This window comes from Protobothrops mucrosquamatus, unplaced genomic scaffold (assembly GCF_001527695.2).
Source record: "Protobothrops mucrosquamatus isolate PMUCROS unplaced genomic scaffold, P.Mucros_1.0 scaffold231, whole genome shotgun sequence".
Classification (NCBI taxonomy): domain Eukaryota; kingdom Metazoa; phylum Chordata; class Lepidosauria; order Squamata; family Viperidae; genus Protobothrops; species Protobothrops mucrosquamatus.
The window spans coordinates 530,491-552,053 of record NW_015386582.1 but is presented as its reverse complement, the minus strand read 5'-3'; the positions used below and the strand labels follow the sequence as shown (position 1 = coordinate 552,053).

Here is a 21,563-nt window from a genome sequence, read left to right as displayed (position 1 = left end):
AGCAATAGAACTTAGAGTCTAAGTGGTTTACAGAGTCAGCATATTACCCCCCAACAATCTGGCTCCTCATTTTTACCGACGCCGGAAGGATGGAAGGCTGAATCAACCTTGAGCCAGTGAGACTCGAACTGCTGGCAGCCAGCAGTCAGCATAATTAGCTTGCAATACTGCACCCTAACCACTGCACCACCACGGCTCTTAAATAAACAAACTGCACATAGAGTCTAAGTACCATTACATATTCTTGCAAATTAAGCTTCCCCCAAATCTTTCTGCTTTATATGTGGGAAATTGAGATTGCAGAATTCCAGCTTCATATACAAAAGGATTCCAAGGACGGTAAGAAATGCTTGGATATACATATTTCATAAAGAATGAAATGCCTTGCAAATGACAGGCACAACTCTCAGCGTTTAAATCTACTGTAATACAAGAACCACACTAATATGTCAATCAATATTTATTTCCTCCATCCTAGCTGCCAAAACAGCTTTCCTCATTCCAGGAGACCATTCCTTTCTGCTTGGTATCAACATTCTTGCTTATATTTGCAGATTTTTCTAAACTGCACACATTCGTATTTAGTCAACCTCCTTTTCATAACAACTTATTATTTTCCCACAGAATCTTATTGCCACTGAAAACAAGTTTATCAAGACACTTACACATAACTAGAGTTTGTATATGAATACACATTTGAAACTGTTAGAATGAACCTCATGGCACATTTCACCAATGGGTATATTTCTTGACAATATGTGCTAAACAAATTAACATCCCCTGTAGAGCAATACCTTGCTAACCAGCCTTCTACGGCCCTTCCTAAGACAGCGTGTAGCAACACTGGGAAGACGGTTCAAACGTGGGTGAAATCCTGAAAAGAAAGAGTACAATGAAGAAACGTGAAAAAACACCAACAGAATCAGCTGGAATAAAGAACAAGAATCTAGATCAGCTTCTGATTTCCAGGTTCCGTTCTATGGAGCTTACGCATATTACAAACTAGGGCAACCACAAGACATGAATGCACTATATATTGCAGCATCTTCTTTTCACCAGGGTGTGTTATAGAGTATAGGGTCTATTTCATTGTTAACCAAGCCAATTCCTTATGGTCAAAGAACTGAAATTAATTCAGGTGCACAAAACAGAATTAGTATGTTAGAACATATCGCTATTATATCAATTCATTTGTATGCAAATTCATATTGGTCTCAGGTATGTACTATGATCCCTAGTTTCTACATTACACTATAATCCAAAAGACTATTTTCTTCTCACCAATATATACTCTGAAAGTTGCACATGCCTATTACATATCTGATTTGAGCTACAGTGTATCCACAATATGCAAGAATTCACATAAGAATCTCACCTCTTGTAACAGGCCGAGAGGGCAGAAGGAATGTTGGCTCTGAGATTTTTTCAAGGCTCGAGTCCATTCGTTCCATATCAGACTGGCGGTCAGGTCCCCACTTGGGCAAAAGGTTGGGGACTGTGAATCCTGAGACACATTCGCCCTCATAGAACCAATCACTCTGTTCATCGTCACCTAGGAAGGAAATAAAAAGCTATTCAAATATCTCCAATATAGTCTTACTGTGAATTCCCTTATACACACACACACAAAAAAATCACAACCATTGAGCAGGTGAAAGTTATGAAACTCTGAGTAGGGGACAATTTAAAGGTGGTCACAGCTTTTTTTTTAAAAAAAAATCTTACAGACTGGGACAGGCAAAGTAGGAACACTGTCAAAACTAACTCAGGGGTCTGCCAGCTGCAATGTGCCCAGATAACCTGGGGGTAGGTTTAACTCTGCTTCTTTTAATGTAAAAAGGTAACATTGGAGTGCTGTCAAAACTTATCCTGGCCTTACCCAGACTTGACATCAATGAAATCATTAGATTTATTCATAGAAGATTCACACAAATTCAGTAATCATTTTAAGGGGGCTGGTTTATCACAAAGTTTGAGAACCACTCTTCTAAGATAAATTTATCCCTAAATCCATATATGACAACTAAGTCCTAAATTATAATAACAGGTACTGCATCTTAATGTCTCTATAGTTATCTGTAGACATCTCCATTTCCCACTCAAATGAACTTATAAGTATCCTTACATAACTCCTTGCCATTCTTAGAAGAGACAACATATTTAATAATATGTCAGTGCCTTTTTAGGCCATTTTAAATCTTTTACATTATTACAGGGATTATAAAGCTACAAACCCCCCCCCCCACACACACAGATATTACTGAACTGCAACTCACAGCAACCCTCATCACTGGCCATTTTAGTTGAGTGTGTTGAGACTTACAGTTCAGCAAAATACCAAAGGCCACAACAGGTTCATCTTTCTTTAATAAATGGTATGGGATGCAAAAGAGAGACAGCCTTGCCACAAGTGATCACCTGAAATCCGCATTATTTTTAAAGGCATAATGCTATAGGGCCACAACACAGCCCAAAAAGCACAGTTTTATACCATCTGGCAGGTATGCAACTGCTGGAGCTGCAAAAGAATTGCAACAAGCAAAAAAAAAAAAAAAAAAAGAAAAAACCAAACTCCCCAGAGCAATCAGGAATGAATGACTTGTTAGAGCTCAAGGAAAAATCAGAATCCAGCCTTCAAACACTTTAAATTTTCTTTCTTTTCTTCTCCTACACAGATTGATCACAATTTCCTGTGCCTGATTTATAATTCAAAGCACCAAAACATAGAAGAAATTACCTTGGCGACCTTCATCATTGGTNGCCCAGCTCGTTCCCGGCATTGCCCCGGCCTGTGATGCTCCAGGTACGGCCCTCCCCCCTTCCCTTCCATTCCCTGCGAGGCCGGGACAGAATACCCCGGGCCGCCGCAGCCAAGCGCGATGGGGAACGCCAGACGCCTCGCGCGAAGGGGGGAGGCCTGGCGACGCTGCGCTCTGCCGGGCGCTCACCGACAGGGCCAGGGAGGCCGAGGCGGCCAGGGAGGAACAGCCAACTGCCGGCAACCAGCCGGAACTGCTGGGGCCGGCCCGTATTGAAGAATACGGCCGAATTTACCCGGGCTGGCCAAGAAAAGCGCACCTCCAGCCTTCCCCGCAACCGGGAGAAGCCCCCTCCCTTTTGCAAGGTCGCCCCCTCCCCGCTTTTGGGGTGGGGGAGAATTGAGAGAGAGAGAGAGAGAGAGAGAGAGAGACAAACAGGCGGAAAAATGTGTGTGCTGAAAAATGCCCCCTCGGCTTATATGCGAGTCACCAATTTTTCCCAGTTCTTTGTGGAAAAATAGGTCCCTCGGCTTATATTCGGGTTGACTTATACTCGAGTATATACGGGTATTTCATATAAGATGAGCCAAATTCTGCCATGTTTGTCTGGCTCCTTATCCTGTGTTTCAAGCTAAGATTCAATCTCAGTAACAATTCAAATATGTTGTATTTAACTATTGCTGAAATGTTCTGACAGACTGTAAATCATACATTTTTTCATATTCTACCTCTGTTGTTAAACAAAACAGTCATTAAGTGAAAAATCATGATCAGGAATTTCCTTTTCTCAATCCACTTCTCTTTGGAATGTTCCCTCCTGTGCTGACAAGGCTTGAAACTGACAAGATTAATAATTTTCATACCTTCTGTCTTTGTTTGCCTCCTAATTCCCCCCCCCAAAATAATTAGCAAGATAGGAATTATTTTTTGTATTTACATTCATTGGAGAGGAAGGAAGTAGTCCTTGAGCTAGACCAGACATGTCAAACACAAGGCCCGGGGGCCGGATGCGGCCCGCGAAGTGGTTTCATGTGGCCCGCGAAGCCATCCTGGAAACAGTGAGGGAACGGCCCCCGCTGCCTTGGCCCTGGCCTAGGCCGGCCGGGAGCCAATGTACAATTTTGTGGTGGCCATTTTGGCACTTGTCCTAGTGGACCATGCCTTGGCACTTGCCCCGGTCCCAACCCCTTCTGCCAGAGACCCTCAGACCTGTCCCACTCCTGCCCAGGCCCCCACAGGCCCCCTTGACGCGAATGATGTAGAACTGGCCACACCCACCCAGTAGGCCACACCCACTCCATCCACACCCACCCAGTAGGCTGCACCCACTCTGGCCACACCCACCCGGCCCCCCCAAGGGCAACCGCAATGCTGATGCGGCCCTCAGTGAAATTGAGTTTGACACCCCTGAGCTAGACCATTCATTCAGCAACTGTTCAAAATTATGATGATAACAAAACACCAGGGCTGAAAGGGGCCTTGAAGGTCTTCTAGTCCATCCATGATGCTGAATGAATGGTGATTGCAACCAGCCCTCATAGTGCTGGTGGTACCACACCCCTGTCATCGCCATTTGTAGCTCTCCCTGCCAGTTTGCTCAGAAAACCAAAGGAAGGTCGCGGGTCACTGGGATAAGTCTCCGCCACTCATGAACCTTTCTCCAGCCCCTCTGCAGTCAAGCTACACTGGCCAATTGCATGTCCTCATGCTCCCTTCTCAATGTGCACCGCACCTCCACACTCTCCCTAACTCACCCTATACTCCCTCACACACTCTTTCTGCACTGCACCTCTCGTGCAATCCCTGACACCCTCCCTGACCCATGATTCTCACTCACACCCTCGTCCCATCCCTGATAATCTTCCTTCTAATTTTTATACCTAGTGTTAGAGACAACTTAAACCCTTCCTTCTTTAGTCATGCTGCAATGAAAATCACCCCTCTGTATGTATCAGCCTTAGAAAAAGCATCCATTAGAACATGTTATCAAATAAAGAACTAATATAGATTCTAATGACGTATTTAGCATCATATTATTCCCCCAAGGAAATAATGAAAGTTGAAGAGCTTTGTTTGCATTTGCTTTTTTTTTAAAGAGGATGCATATACATGGCTTTTCACATCCTAACCTTGTTAATCACAATTAGGTACCTTGAGTTAACTGCAGAATTCTCATGTGAAAGCTAGTCAGCTTATTCTTAGCTGCATATATTACATAATGTATAGTACTGTATCAAAGACTAGGACCAAGTCTAAGAAACAAAATTACTTCAACAAATATCTCCTTTAATTGGAACATGTTTCCCAGACAATTATCAGCCATTTCTGTTGCAAGGCTATTCTACTTTCAGCAATTTCTTACAACCAACAGCTCCATAAAAGTTATTCTTTCAACTGAATCAGCCTTAAAGGTATTTAATACTTAGAGCAATAGTTCTTAAAACTGGAGTTAATTATTCCCAACGTGGTAGTTTGGGAATATCCTGGAAATAATGGAGCAATTTCTTATTGCTTCTTTGAGTCTAGGATCCACTTTGGGACTGCCACTGCCAAGACCCTTATGTAAAACAACAGTTTGCATTTTTCTGGAGGCAATGAGATTATTCAAGACCAGGAAAAGAATCAACTGGGTCAAACCATTTCAGAATCATTGTGCAAGAAAATAAAGTAACATTTAGAAATATACATTTATATATTGTAGCATGTATTGTTGCATATATTCATAGGGGTTCTATGTAAAGAAATTCCCTGAAAACTAGGATTTCATTATCAATAAAAATGTGAGTTGGTGTGCAGAAACACAAAACACCATCAAATACAAGGCTTGTGTGAAAGCAACAGCAGGGATGAAAGATGAGCTATTGGTTACAGTAGAGAAATTATTAACCTAAACTGCCGTAATGTTTAAATTTACAGTTTATTACTGTGTAAATTACAAGCGATACTTTGGGTAATTAGCAGCTCGCTGGCAGGGAGCTTTGAATGAAACTCATTATTTATTATTACAATTTAGAAGAGAAGAGAGGAGGGGAAGCAGTGACCTCCACTGCGAATGACATAGATCCCTTTAAGGTGATTAAGATGAATTAAACAAGTAAATATTATTTTTCTCATTAGAGGAATCTTTAAAAAGCCTATGACCCTAGGCTTTTACCAGTGGCCTAATAGTCCTTGCCTAAGACATAATATTCACGATAACTGAAAACATATTTCGACTCTTTAACTTGGTAAGTAAAGAGAAAGGGCTTGAAAAATTTGTTGAAAATGGAAGGGACATATTAAAGAAGTAGTCATTCACACATTGAGCTAATTAACTGATGAGTCAAATCTTTTTAACACATAAGATTCTTCTTTCTATGCTCAAATGAAATTCCTAAAATAGCAACAGAACTTAGACTCTAAGTGGTTTACAGAGTCAGCATATTACCCCCCAACAATCTGGCTCCTCATTTTTACCGACGCCGGAAGGATGGAAGGCTGAATCAACCTTGAGCCAGTGAGACTTGAACTGCCGAACTGCTGGCAGCCAGCAGTCAGCATAATTAGCTTGCAATACTGCACCCTAACCACTGCACCACCACAGCTCTTAAATAAACAAACTGCACATAGAGTCTAAGTACTATTACATATTCTTGCAAATTAAGCTTCCCCCAAATCTTTCTGCTTTATACGTGGGAAACTGAGATTGCAGAATTCCAGCTTCATATACAAAAGGATTCCAAGGACGGTAAGAAATGCTTGGATATACATATTTCATAAAGAATGAAATGCCTTGCAAATGACAGGCACAACTCTCAGCATTTAAATCTACTGTAATACAAGAACCACACTAATATGTCAATCAATATTTATTTCCTCCATCCTAGCTGCCAAAACAGCTTTCCTCATTCCAGGAGACCATTCCTTTCTGCTTGGTATCAACATTCTTGCTTATATTTGCAGATTTTTCTAAACTGCACACATTCATATTTAGTCAACCTCCTTTCCATAACAACTTATTATTTTCCCACAGAATCTTATTGCCACTGAAAACAAGTTTATCAAGACACTTACACATAACTAGAGTTTGTATATGAATACACATTTGAAACTGTTAGAATGAACCTCATGGCACATTTCACCAATGGGTATATTTCTTGACAATATGTGCTAAACAAATTAACATCCCCTGCAAAGCAATACCTTGCTAACCAGCCTTCTACGGCCCTTCCTAAGACAGCGTGTAGCAACACTGGGAAGACGGTTCAAACGTGGGTGAAATCCTGAAAAGAAAGAGTACAATGAAGAAACGTGAAAAAACACCAACAGAATCAGCTGGAATAAACAACAAGAATCTAGATCAGCTTCTGATTTCCAGGTTCCGTTCTATGGAGCTTGCGCATATTACAAACTAGGGCAACCACAAGACATGAATACACTATATATTGCAGCATCTTCTTTTCACCAGGGTGTGTTATAGAGTATAGGGTCTATTTTATTGTTAACCAAGCCAATTCCTTATGGTCAAAGAACTGAAATTAATTCAGGTGCACAAAACAGAATTAGTATGTTAGAACTAATTATATCAATTCATTTGTATGCAAATTCATATTGGTCTCAGGTATGTACTATGATCCCTAGTTTCTACATTACACTATAATCCAAAAGACTATTTTGTTCTCACCAATATATACTCTGAAAGTTGCACATGCCTATTACATATCTGATTTGAGCTACAGTGTATCCACAATACCATAAGAATCTCACCTCTTGTAACAGGCCGAGAGGGCAGAAGGAATGTTGGCTCTGAGATTTTTTCAAGGCTTGAGTCCATTCGTTCCATATCAGACTGGCGGTCAGGTCCCCACTTGGGCAAAAGGTTGGGGACTGTGAATCCTGAGACACATTCGCCCTCATAGAACCAATCACTCTGTTCATCGTCACCTAGGAAGGAAATAAAAAGCTATTCAAATATCTCAATATAGTCTTACAGCGAATTCCCTTATACACACACACAAAATCATAACCATTGAGCAGGCGAAAGTTATGAAACTCCGAGTAGGGGACAATTTAAAGGTGGTCACAACTTTTTTTTAAAAAAAAAAAATATCTTACTTTTTAAATATATATATATATATATCTTACAGACTGGGACAGGCAAAGTAGGAACACTGTCAAAACTAACTCAGGGGTCTGCCAGCTGCAATGTGCCCAGATAACCTGGGGGTAGGTTTAACTCTGCTTCTTTTAATGTAAAAAGGTAACATTGGAGTGCTGTCAAAACTTATCCTGGCCTTTGCTATTTTGCCTATAGTTGCATTCCAAAAGATTTTGACATCTTTTTTGATATGTCAGTTAAAATGTAATTGTTAAAAACAGTAAATGTATTTCTTACCCAGACTTGACATCAATGAAATCATTAGATTTATTCATAGAAGATTCACACAAATTCAGTAATCATTTTAAGGGGGCTGGTTTATCACAAAGTTTGAGAACCACTCTTCTAAGATAAATTTATCCCTAAATCCATATATGACAACTAAGTCCTAAATTATAATAACAGGTACTGCATCTTAATGTCTCTATAGTTATCTGTAGACATCTCCATTTCCCACTCAAATGAACTTATAAGTATCCTTACATAACTCCTTGCCATTCTTAGAAGAGACAACATATTTAATAATATGTCAGTGCCTTTTTAGGCCATTTTAAATCTTTTTACATTATTACAGGGATTATAAAGCTACAACCCCACCCCCCCCAGATATTACTGAACTGCAACTCACAGCAACCCTCATCACTGGCCATTTTAGTTGAGTGTGTTGAGACTTACAGTTCAGCAAAATACCAAAGGCCACAACAGGTTCATCTTTCTTTAATAAATGGCATGGGATGCAAAAGAGAGACAGCCTTGCCACAAGTGATCACCTGAAATCCGCATTATTTTTAAAGGCATAATGCTATAGGGCCACAACACAGCCCAAAAAGCACAGTTTTATACCATCTGGCAGGTATGCAACTGCTGGAGCTGCAAAAAAATTACAACAAGCAAAACAAAAAACAAAAAAAAACAAAAAACCAAACTCCCCAGAGCAATCAGGAATGAATGACTTGTTAGAGCTCAAGGAAAAATCAGAATCCAGCCTTCAAACACTTTAAATTTTCTTTCTTTTCTTCTCCTACACAGATTGATCACAATTTCCTGTGCCTGATTTATAATTCAAAGCACCAAAACATAGAAGAAATTACCTTGGCGACCTTCATCATTGGTGAAAAGGCCAGTGTCGCTGCTACTGCACACACTGCTGGTTTCACTGGAAAGGGAACACAAAGAATTAAGTATATATGCATTTCATATATACTTTTTTCTAAGAATACATTCCTTACTGCAATGAAAATTCACACAAACTTTCAGCACAACAAATAATACTGGTATTGCTTTATTCATCTCTACAGTTTGATTAACCCTGACATGGGATTAATCAATGAGCAATACTAAAGTGCCCCCCAAAATTGGGTGAGTGAATATAAAATACATGGAATGAAAAATAAGTTAGTAAAATATGCAATAATCTAAAACGGGGACTAAAGAAAAAATACATGAGTTAATATCATTGATTTTTACACACAGTTCTTGACGGATGAAAACTAATCAAGGAGAGAAGCAATCTAGAACTAAGGAGAAACTTCCTGACAGTTAGAACAATTAACCAGTGGAACAACCTGCCTCCAGAAGCGGTGAATGCTCTAACACTGGAAGTTTTTAAGAAGAAACTGGACAGCCATTTGTCCGAAATGGTATAGGATTTCCTGCCTGAGCAGGGGCTTGGACTAGATGACCTCCAAGGTCCCTTCCAACTTTACTACTACTACTACTACTACTACTACTACTACTACTACTACTATTACTACTACTACTATATTATTATCATCATCATCATCATCATCATCATCATCATCATCATCATCATCATCATCATTTACGACCAGAATTGGAAATTGAATTTCTATCACTAAAGAATACAGCTGTAAAGTGCAATGTCATGTGACTGCGTTGCTTAGCAGCTTTGCAATCTGTAAACCTAGTCTGCTATCTGTCTCTCATACAAAAAGAAATTTCCAAAATATGTTAAGTTGCTGGTAAAGTAATTTTGCAGAGAAAAGGGGCATACATATTAGCAGAGAAAAACACAGCAGGCAATAGAGAAGGGACAGGAGAACCAGCATGAAAACATCAAGAGCTACTTTTCAGGGTGCTATGTGCTTATAGGACATTTGGTGTAATGTTTGTATACTGCCCTCCTGCCCTCAAAGGTTAAAGGTAAAGGTTTCCCTGTCCAGTTGTGTCCGGCTCTAGGGTGCAGTGCTCATCTCTGTTTCTTGGCTGAGGGAGACAGCGTTGTCCGAAGACATTTTCCATGGTCATGTGGCCAACATGGAATGCTGTTACCTTCGCACCAAAGGGGTACCTATTTAATCTATTCACATTTGCATGCTTTCGAACTGGTAGGTGGGCAGAAGTCTCAAAGGCAAGTTCGCACAAAATGAAGTTTTAGTTCACCATAGATAATCCCCAGGTTAAGGACAAGTTCCATTCCTAACTCTTTGTTTAACCCAAATTTGTATGTAAGTCAGAACTCAAATGCTTTCAGGGACTGCTGAAAACAGACTGCACGTTAAAAGAAATGCCGCAACTTCAACAGTTTATCGGCTCAAGCAAGAAAAACAAGGTTTGCCATTTTTAGTAATCGGCAGCACGTTCTTATCTAAGGGTTGTTCTTAAGTCAGACATTCTAAACCCAGAGACTGCCTTCATTAAAAATATAAGGAACAACATATTAAAAGGAGAATCAATATTACAGAGAATGATGCCAGACTGAAAGCCTGAGTGAGAAAAGATTGCCTCATAACAGAACAAAGCTGGTGCCAAAATAGCCTACAGGTGAGCATTACAGAGAGACAGCAAAGCTGCTGAACATCCTCTGACTGACTGCAGCTCACCTAATTAAAGTTTTTATGAGGAGACACAGAGCCGTGATGGAGAATATAAGGTTTAGCCAATCATATGGGTGCATATAGAAACAGAGCGATCTAAGCTATTTAAATACACTAAAACGTTGGTGCTGCCTTTCAGAACATGTGAAACGGGAAGCCTTTAGTGATTTTGGGGTGTGTGCATACACCTTTGAATCCTATTGACTCCTGACCACTGTTTGGACAAATCCCCACGGTTTTCTTGGCAAGATTTTTGAAGCGATTTGCCTTTGCTTTCTTCCTTAGGGCAGAAAGAGAGGGACCAGCCTAGTCACCCAGTTGACTTTGTGCCTAAGGCAGGAGTAGAATCATAGCCTCATAATTTCTAGCCTGGTATCTTAACCACTATACCAAACTATCTCTCTTTAATAAATTACATCCAGTTAATAACTATAGTTTCCATGAACCCTCCAAGACAGTTACAGTAAGTTACAACAAAGAGTAAGCAATGATTCTCTAAGTTATTCAGCATTGTACAATGAACATATAGAGCAAGGCTTTTCAACCAGTGGTACGGGTACCACCTGTGGTACATTGGCACCTGGCAGGTAGTACGTGACCATCCTAGAAAAGTGGTATCAGGGGAGGGGAATGAGCTGAACCGGTGGCAGCACCACACAAGCCTGAGCGAGAGACGGCTGGAGTTGCAGGGCTGTCAGGCTCAGCGGAAGCACCAGGATCAGCACTTTTTCGGGACTGTCAGGGCTCAGTGGAAGTGCCAGGATCAGCCCAGGCTCCAGCTGGAGCTCGGCGCTGATCCTGGCGCTTCTGCTGAGCCCAGAAGAAGCGCCGATCAGCTGGAATGTTGCAGCATCTCCAGGGTCTTGTGATTTACATTCAGATGCTTGGCAACTGATTCATATTTATGAAGGTCACAGTGTCCCAGGGTCATGTGAAGGGACCAAAACCTGCTGCAACCACCCAGCAGACGGGGGGAATAAAAACCAAACACCCCCCCCACCCCACCCCCGCTGCCAATCCTCAACGGAAATGCTCACAAAAATGAAAACCTCGGATAGGAGGAAGAGCGCTGCCGGGCGGGCAGGCAGGTGTCTTGCTCAGCTGTGGCTTGGGGGGCACTTTTTTCAGTGCCATTGTAACTTCGAACAGTCACTAAGCGAACTGTTGTAAGTCAAGGACTACCTGTACTTCATCACTTTTTTTTTTTTTAGTCATCAAGTTTTTGACACCTTGATAGGTGACTGGTGGTACTCGGATATTGCCATATCCTAAAAGTGATACACTGGGTGAAAAGGTTGAAAAGCCCTGATATAGAGAACATGTCTAAAAAATAATTGTAAGGAATAATATATTCTTAGTAGAAAATAACAGACATCTATTAATGGATAATAACAGAAAATGAGCACAACTGATTGGGCATCTACACAGAAGAATGAATGATATGAGCCACATTGTACAAGCAAAGGCAACATTTTCTCAACCTCACAATTATTTTGTTACTTTTACTAATTAAACTGCTTCAGCTTAGTGTTTCTTAACCTTGCCAATGTTTACGATGTGTGGACTCCCATAATTCTCCAGCCAATTGAAGCCCACACATCTTAAAGCTATCAAAGTTGAGAAACATTGCTTTAACAGCCAGACATCAGATTATTAACTAGAATAAAGGGACACAAATATTATACAATAATAAATAGGCATGTTTAAAAATAATCATTTATTTGGGAGGAAGGGTAGAAAACAAAACGATTTGCAGGATAACATTGTATTTATATTACATGTGAATATCTCCTCCATTTATTTCACTGGAAAGGAAGCTAAATTTTGTTTCTGCAAAAATGATAGATCTCCCTGGATAACACATGTATCAAATCAATAGCCAGCATTCCAAATACTTAGATAATTATTTCTCTAATAATTATTATGCTCTGTGGTCAGCTTCATATTTTGTAAATAAAAACTAAGCAAGAAAATTAGGTGCCCTTGAATTTCTTTAAACAAAAGAATACACTCCAGCATTCCTTCTGTTTATATGCTGTAGTTACAAATGCCAAGTGTATCTGACAATTCCTTGAAGATCAGATATGTATGATAGCATCTGATTTATATTTACTTATGTGGGGTATCTTTGTCAGTGTCATTAAAAAGACACTAAAAGGTCCCATAATAATCAGCTCCTAAAACTATCTGTATTTCAGAATTAAATGGTTATATTCAAAAATAAAAACATAGGATCTCCCTTTCATAATTACTGAAAAATACAAATATTAATAAGGATGGGAGACTTAACACATCATTTGCTCAGTATTATTTTCTTGAGAGCAAAGCCACAGAATGCATTACAGATAGTCCTCGACTTACAACGGTTCATTTAGTGATTGTTCAAAGTTACAACAGCACTGGAAAAAGTGACTTAAGACCATTTTTCACAGTTACAAACATTGCAACATCCCTGTAATCATATGATCAAAATTCAGATGCTTGGCAATATTTATGTCCTTTGCTGTGTCCCAAGGTTCAGTAATCACCTTTTATGACCTTCTGACAAGCTAAATCAATGGGGAAACCAGATTCGCTTAACAACTGGATTACTAACTTATCAACTGCAGTGATTCACTTAACAACTGTGGCAAGAAATGTCATAAAAAGGGGCAAAACTCACTTAACAAATGACTCACTTAACAACAAAGATTTTGGGCTCCTATGTGATTCTAAGTCAAGGACTATCCATATATTGCAGCAAACACCAGTAGGTCCTCTAAAACAGAGGTCTCCAAGCTTTCTGGGCTCGGGGACCGGAGGGAAGGAGAGCAGCTTCAAAATTGGTGTGTGTGCGCGTGCGCACAAGGGGCCATGCACACTGATGCAGCACTAGTGGTGCCGTGCGCATGCCCAAACGACCACGCAAACCGCCCGGGCTAGCAGCACATGAGCAAATGGGCTACAGACACCTGCTCCGCGCTAGCATTTCTGTTCACGCCTGTGCGCATGCACAAACAGGGCTGCGGGCGCTAGTGCGAGTGGAGGGAAATGTGCGCCCACGTGTGCACGCACCAGCCTTTTCTGTGGCCCGCTGGCCAAGAGCCCACGGCCCGGTCCCAGGCCGCGGACCGTAGGTTGGGGACCCCTGCTCTAAAATTGCCCAAGATCAACTTGCTTCAAACAATAATCATACATTTCTCTTTTGTTAACATCAGGGTTGCACAATTTGGTGGTAGAGTTGGGGTTAGGAGGATCACCTCTAAATTGCATGTCAGGCACAGCACTATAAAGAGGAATAAAGTTATATAAAAATGTCTGTAAAATGACCGAGGGACAACAATAAAACAGTAATATTATAACATATAATTTGTGCAATTATTTAACTGTTAAATGTAAACTCACAGTGATTTTTGTTCTCATTTCTCAATAAAGGATATGAGCAAAACAAAATGACAACATGTTCTCTTACTTATTCTACCATACATCTACTTACAAGTCTTAAGTAGATAGGAGGTAGCAGGAGAACACAGTATTAAGTAATTGGCAACCAAATCTTAGTTCATAAGGGTCTGCGGTTTTGACATGTATGGTTTATACAGATTTGTTTTGGAAGTATGGTACTACCAAATCCTCAGATAGGATGAAACAAAAATAACAAAGTGACTAAGCTTTCATTTCTCACTTCACTCACCCAAAGATCATATAAACTAAACTCTGTGTTGTTTTTACATTAAATTCTTACAGTTCCTTAGCACAGGCCAAACAGTCCAGTAAGCACTGATTAATGACCTCCAGTTACAAAGAAGGCCACTTGCCTTAACCAGAAAATAATGAATGCTATTGATCCAACAAGCTACTGCTATAGAGTTATTGATCACCCAATCTTTGGTTAAAACGGTCTTCATTTAGCAATTGCACTGTTGCCAACACCTGGACCAAAGCATGCCTGTAATTAAATAGTGCAGAAGAGTTAAAGTGAGAGGTGATGGACAAGATCTCAGCTCTCCCCCATTCAGTTATGCTTCTGAGCTATTGTTTGTGTCAAGAAGAGTATTGATTTTCTATAAAAATAAGAAAACAAGAGGCACAGAGGGGGGTGCAGAAGGTCAGGCTGGGCTGAAGAAGGAGGGGGAGGCTAAACACTCCATCTCTGTCACTTGCTCTGTCACCCAACAGGCAAAACACTCAAACCTCTTTATCCAAGTTCTCAAGTAGCCACTTCAGGCTGCAGCTTATATTCTTCACATCAGAGGGAAAAGAAAATAAGCTAAAAACCCCAAGAAACAAGTTAATGGTTTAAGTCTCAGATCTGACACACTACGAAACATATATAAACAGTATGTTTGGCCCATAGGAATAAAATTAATAGGTAACAAAATACTATTAATATGAATTAATCTTGGATATACTTTTTCTACTGGTCCCTCCAAAATGTAACTGACATTTTAATAAATGTCAGTTACATTTAATAAATAGACCTGCTTTAGACTCTATGCATGCTTTGCTAAAATACTATAGAATGACCCCTCTTGAATGCTGTGGACTTATTGATTTTGATTAAGGGTGCAGAGGAATTAAGATGGGTATCTTTGCTCATCTAAGAGAATTCAAAAAAAATCATACCTCTTCTTGGCTGATTATGGATTACTAAATCTAGCATTCTTCTGAATATAGAAAATAAGAACACGTAATTCAGGACTGAATCACTAAATATACTGCCCACCCGCTGCTATCCACTTTATTTGACCTCTTGCTGTCAAAAAAGAACTGAAAGCCTCTGCTTTCCTAACAGTTCCCTGAACAGGAAAGAAAAACAATATATTGTAATCCATGCAGGACAAATAAAATGAAAAGCACATAAGAAGGGAGAAGATGGATAAATGGTATAATCTTAATCAAACTCAAGATCATGAAGGAAAATATGAAGCAGTTCTTGGATTGTTTATTTGTATAAAGGATTAGCAGTGAATTTAAGTTCCTTTATAGGATGTAATGATAGTAGATTATTTTCTTTACCCAGAAGCTGGTTAAATATGGTACTAGTATGTGTATCCTGAACTACTATTTCTAATACATATTGAAAATCAATCATTAAAATCAATTCAAAGATACACAACCCAGGTGACAATCTTTTTGTAGAATTCTATCAAATAATTCAAAATTCATTTTATAAGCCATGGAAAACACTTCTACTTCATCAGTATCCTAATGATGCCCTCTTTTTAGTTCTATCAAAAATTCTTCCATTATTCCATAAGCCAGTGGTGGCGAACCTATGGCATGGGTGCCAGAGGCGGCACTCAGAGCCCTCTCTGTGGGCACGCATGCTGACGCCTCAGCCCCGCCTCTCCCCACAGCCCCCTCATCACCAGCATCCCCCCTGGAGAGTTGCCCCCAGGTGTGGACCATGTGGAGCAGCACAGCCAAGCACATGGCAGCCAGGCAGCGGGGGCAAGACTCCATCCTCACACCCTGTCACACACAGATGATGCGCGGAGTGTGGAGGGCGTGGCCATGGTGCTGCTGGGCCACCTGGGCAATCTGCGGCGGGCCATGGAGGCAGTGAGTGGTCCTGCGGCTGGGCAGGGTGGGGGGCGGGGCGGGACAGGGGCAGTTTTTGGGCACTCTATCTCTAAAAGGTTCGCCATCACTGCCATAAGCTGTGAATGCTCCAAATGTATAGATTATTAAGAAAGATATTTTACTCATCATATCTGACTACATCATACCATTCACATACTCAATCAGAATGTAATAAAATAGTTTTGAGATACATTAGCATTCAATGAAGTCCAAATAAAAGTGTAGCCAAATAAATACACTCAGATAATACTATCAAAGTTATTCCAGAACCTACAATATCTTCTAAGACCTTAGGAGCTAAGGACATAATGGAAGAACCAATAGGGCCTCTTCTTCTAAACAACTTTGCTTCATTCTAAACCTCAATCAATTGCTCACATCTTTTATAACTCATGACAAGAAACTGCTCAATTAAAAACTGCACATTGTTGGAGATGAATGGTTTAAGGCAGGGGTAGGCAACCTTGGCTCTTTTATGACTCGTGGACTTCAAATCCCAGAACTCTTGAGCCAGATGCTGGCTCAGGAATTCTGGGATTTGAAGTCCACGAGTCATAAAAGAGCCAAGGTTGCCTACCCCTGGTATAAGGTAATGCATGCAGTACCATTTCTTCTCTCAATCTTCCTGCAAGTGAAGAAAGGCCAACAATTACATGAACCTTGACTTAATATTACAAGTTGCTAATTTCCATCTAGAACCTATTATTCAGAACCAAAAGCAATTCATCTTAAAAGAAGATGCAAGTTATATGCCTAGAGCAACGGAGAGCATTGTATATTCTCATTCAACATCCTTTAATTAGACTGTGGTGCTTAATTACAACTGATACTTGTTTCACAAAAATCAAAATAGCAGCATTCCTCTTGGAACATCTCCATTTCAACATCAACAAATCACTTTTTAGAAAATAATGTTTAAAATAATGCTGACTAAAGACTAAACACACTTTATTTTCTTCTTAACAAACGATGGATATTAGTCTCACACAAAATACTGGTCTACACAAGTATGCCCTGCAAAACAGTTTTCCATAAATTATGTGAGAAGACTGGGCTAAGGTAGTCTAATGAAAAGGGGAACTACCTAAAGGAAAGAGCCACTACTTGCAAAAAGACAAAGTAAAATATTAGAGCCTCGGATAAGAGAAGAAAGGCCTAGACATCTCACCATTCTGACATGTTTTCATCAGAACCCTGTTTCTGTTCATCTGCTTCACACTCCATCCTTTCATTCCTTCCCCCTTTGCTGAGGAAGGCTCTTGTCTCTGCTGACTCACAGAGTCCCCGGCCAGTTGATGTCCAGGGAGCATTCTCCTTCCAACGGGAAAGGCGCTGCTTTTTAGCCGATTTGAATCTGCAACCCTTCTCATAAGTCCATTCCGATACTCGGAGTTTCTGCTGAAGGCTAGCTGCCACTTCTGATGTCACACGCTTAACTTTTCGACGGCGCCTCAAGGGTCGACAAGGCGCATTCTCAGTGAAAGAGTCTGATTCGTGCCACGAGTGTTGCTTATTCTTGAGAGCTGTGCTGAGAGTTGGATGTTTGGCTACTGCCATGTCATCAGAGTCACTAAAGTAAGCAGTTAGCACTTCCCGGCAGTCTTCCACAACCTCTTCTAGGCTGGATTCTGAGGCCCCACTATAGCAGCAAGCATGTTCCACTTGGTGTGTAAGGTCTGAACGCCGCTTGCGTCCCCGTCTCTTACGAAGCTGCCGACGCTGCTGCCTTGGGCTCAGAGTCATTTCTTCCCATAATTCATCCAGCTTGTTCTGTTCTGAGGTCTGCTCAAGAGCCGAGGCCAAATCATGTACTAGCTCATCCATCAGCAATGTCTACCAAAATAAAAAGTACACAATTAAATCAGTCATGTTGCATGTCATCACAATGATAGAATTTATTTCCAAGTGACGTAATATATTTTCAAAAAATTACTTTGGGTTAGCTTTACTTTTTAAAGAAGAATAAAAAGAAGATATAGTTAATCTATATTGTGTTACTATTTACAGTACTATTACAGACTGTTTAGTCTTTTTGAGATGGAGGACTGTGAGAATGGCTCTAAAACCCACAGCAGACTAATAACCCAAACTCTGTGTATTCCATTTCTGCAGAAAGTCACTTAGATGTATTACACAACAGTAATACCTATCTGTTTATAAGTGTCTCTCAGGCTAAACTATTTTATAGAATTAAAGAAGAAAGAGACCCCATGAATCAGCCTAAAATCCATGATGTAATCATGGGGAGAAAACAACAACAATAGAAGGGACCATGTGTAAAACAGGCAGTGTTGATAAAGGAAATGAGTTAGCAAAATTATGACAAGGGGAGAAGGCATAACTTAAGAATACAACAGCATCTACTTTCTCTGAGACCCACTGCCTTGACAAATCGAGAGAGAGAATGGTTATAAGGAAGTGGCATTTTATTTCCTTTCCATAATCAAACTATTACCAAAGTGGTGTCCGAATTGCTGATAGCTATCTTATAAAAAGATCGTCGCTGTGATAAAAGCGACTCTCCCAATTCTATTGACTGGACCACCAGAGACGGTTGGAAAACAAGCAACCTTGCCCGAAATTGTGGGAAATTGGTTCTAGATAGTGCCAGACAGCACCGAGAGGGTAAACAAACGGTGATCTTCTAGTCCACCCGCCCACCATCTCCTCTCCAAACAGACTGGGGGAGGCTGGGTCATCACCTGCTGCTGGAGAGCAATAGCCGAAAGCATCGAGCTGTCTTCTGCCACCGGACGACAAGGATCTTTCGTCCGATCCAGCGGGGCGCCTGCTCTATTCCGCCCCCGGCTCTCTCACCCAAACCTTCCCCCCTCCCCGCGCCACCGCTGTTTTCCCCGAGCTGCAGACCCTCCCAAAACACGGGTGTCCCCCCCCCGCTCCCCTGGAGCGCGTAAGGCCTCCTTGACCCACCCCGCCAGTTCCCCCTTTCGTCTCCGCGGCTAGGCCACCGACGCTCCGCATCGGACGCTCCACCTTCGCGCATCGGCTAACTCACTCGGCTCCCGCAACAACCTCCCCAACTCCTTCACCACAACCACCTCTCTAGGCCTTCCCGGCTCGGCACGGAGTCAGCTCCAAAAAAACCGCTTCCGGTCCTCGGAGGGGGGGAGGCATTTCCTCCTCTTCCGGAAACATTGACGTCACTCTTCGCCTCGGTGCCAGCGGCCGGGCGGGGCGCTCGGGACGGGGCGAGGCTTGGCGAGGGAGCGCTGCTCTGCCGCCCTTTGGCGACTTATCCCGGTTGGCCGAGGACTCTTCGTTTGTTCACTCGGTCTCCGCTTCTCCGGTTTAAATTCACCGCGGGGAACTCGTGCCTGCTTTTGTCAAAGGAAAGTCTATATGAATCCAGCGGGATTTTAACATTTGAGAAACGGCGATTCTTAAATAAGAGAGAGCAAAAGTCGGAGACGCCATGGGAAAGCCCAGAGAGCCTGGCAGTGGCGTCCGGAAAGGGGCCGCTTTCTCTTCTCCAGAAAGGCGCCTTCGTGATCTCCAAGAAGGGCGTCCGTGTAAACAACTCGCGCGCCGCAATCATTTCTGTCCGGTTGTGTTAAAACACACGAGCGCCCCTTTCACAGTTATTGAAGTGTCACGTGTATTTGTGCTGAAGTGGACATGCCTCAACCCGAAGGGAGTTGCAGGCACCAAAAGCCCCTGGTCTTCTCGTTTTGTTTCTGCCGCAGCAGACGCAATGCCAGCCCCTTTCTAGATACAGAGCAATCTCGTATTTAGACACTAAATAACCAGACCAACTTGGCTTAAGTAGGTGCTGTATCTCCCCCTCCTCCCGCCCTTTAAGTAATGATGGCTATTTACTCCTGAGTTGTTTTACTGTATCCCACTGTAAACACCTTACGAGTAGGCAATAGTAAATCATTTACCTAAGACTGCCCAAAAAATAAAGCATCTGGCCTTGAAGCCTTCAGGTATCCAATCATTTTTGAAGTATTTATTTTTTACCTATCACAGAGGGATCGTTCTCCAGTGGAATATATTCATACGTGATGCTCTTTTTTAGATAGGACTTAAGTATACAACTATACTGGGTTTTTTTAAAGTAACTCACATTTTCATTTACTATGCACACATTTCATTTGTATTTTTTTTCTCCAATCAGAAAAAAAGGTCCTTTCAAATAGATTGCTGCCTCCTTAAACCATAAACGAAGCTGGTGTGATACTGTAATTAAATGACTAGGTTAGGGACGATTCAAATCCCTTCATGAAATTCACTGGGTGGCCTAAACTAGTTCTCAGTCTTTTTGCCACTCTCTTGATAAATTGAAATTTGAAATGTTGAGTTTATCACACATAAATCCTAGGAGTCTCTGAATTAATCCAGAATACAACTAGGAGTACCCCTCTAAACATGGTTTTGGAAAACTAAAGCATTTATTTGCACATATTCTCAGTGCTCTGTTTTATAAAATGTTAAAGATAAGATCTCACAAGTTTTTAATATTCAGAGATAAATCCTGAGATTTCAGTTGAAAAGGTCTGACATCTTGCAGAATCTTGGTTTTGGATGACCTTAGTATTGTGTAAGAACATGAAATTCTTGAGGATAAGAATGCCAAAACACAAAATGTTGTAATTTCACAATGTTTAACTATTATGATTAATTATTATGGTCTGGTGTCTGAAAAAATTATAATGTTCTGTCCTCGCCATTTTAGTCAGCACATGTTTAAGTTTCTACGGGGTTATTTACAAAGTTGCATTAACATTTTTGTCCATAATTAAGTGTTCAGACTCCCTGAACTACTAGCCATGTTCCCATGAAATATTCAATTATTTTTACTATGATTTACTCAGTCTGGGTCTGAGCTTTTACTATGATTTACTCAGTCTGGGTCTGAGCTTGCACAAAACCATGAATTAGGCTAAAACATTGTAAAATAAAATGCAGTTGAATAATCATGATTCATTCTGTCATACAAATACAGCCACCACAAGATAGGACATAGTTTGCTACTTTTAATTCTTTAACAAGGTTTAATTAGTCGCCTTATTAGTGAGATGGGCTGCAAATAAATTAAATAAATAAAATCAGCCCATTATTTCCTAAATCATCAATCTGATGTCACATTTCTTTGGAGTATTCAGATATCTTCTAAAATGTTTCATTTGTTATTTGCTGACATCTAAATGAATATATTTTTCTGAAGATTAAGGTTATAAGATGGCCATGGGGAAAAAATGCCCATTCAATGGCCATTCCTAAAGAGTCCAAGGCATTGTTGGA

The 21,563-nt window shown here is 40.9% G+C and overlaps 1 protein-coding gene across 1 annotated transcript in view; it reads right to left on the bottom strand.

The window, feature by feature from the left end:
* GPATCH2L (G-patch domain containing 2 like) overlaps positions 1 to 19,332 on the bottom strand; it is a 42,212-nt gene extending 22,880 nt beyond the window's left edge. The window contains exons 1-5 of the mRNA XM_029283791.1: positions 19,315 to 19,332; positions 17,467 to 18,131; positions 8,988 to 9,052; positions 7,506 to 7,682; positions 6,942 to 7,021 (exon numbers count right to left, since the gene is read on the bottom strand). Of these exons, the coding sequence (XP_029139624.1) occupies positions 6,942 to 7,021; positions 7,506 to 7,682; positions 8,988 to 9,052; positions 17,467 to 18,122 (978 nt within the window). The 5' untranslated portion in view covers positions 18,123 to 18,131; positions 19,315 to 19,332. The remainder of the gene's footprint in view (positions 1 to 6,941; positions 7,022 to 7,505; positions 7,683 to 8,987; positions 9,053 to 17,466; positions 18,132 to 19,314) is intronic.
* Positions 19,333 to 21,563: the final 2,231 nt, after the last annotated feature.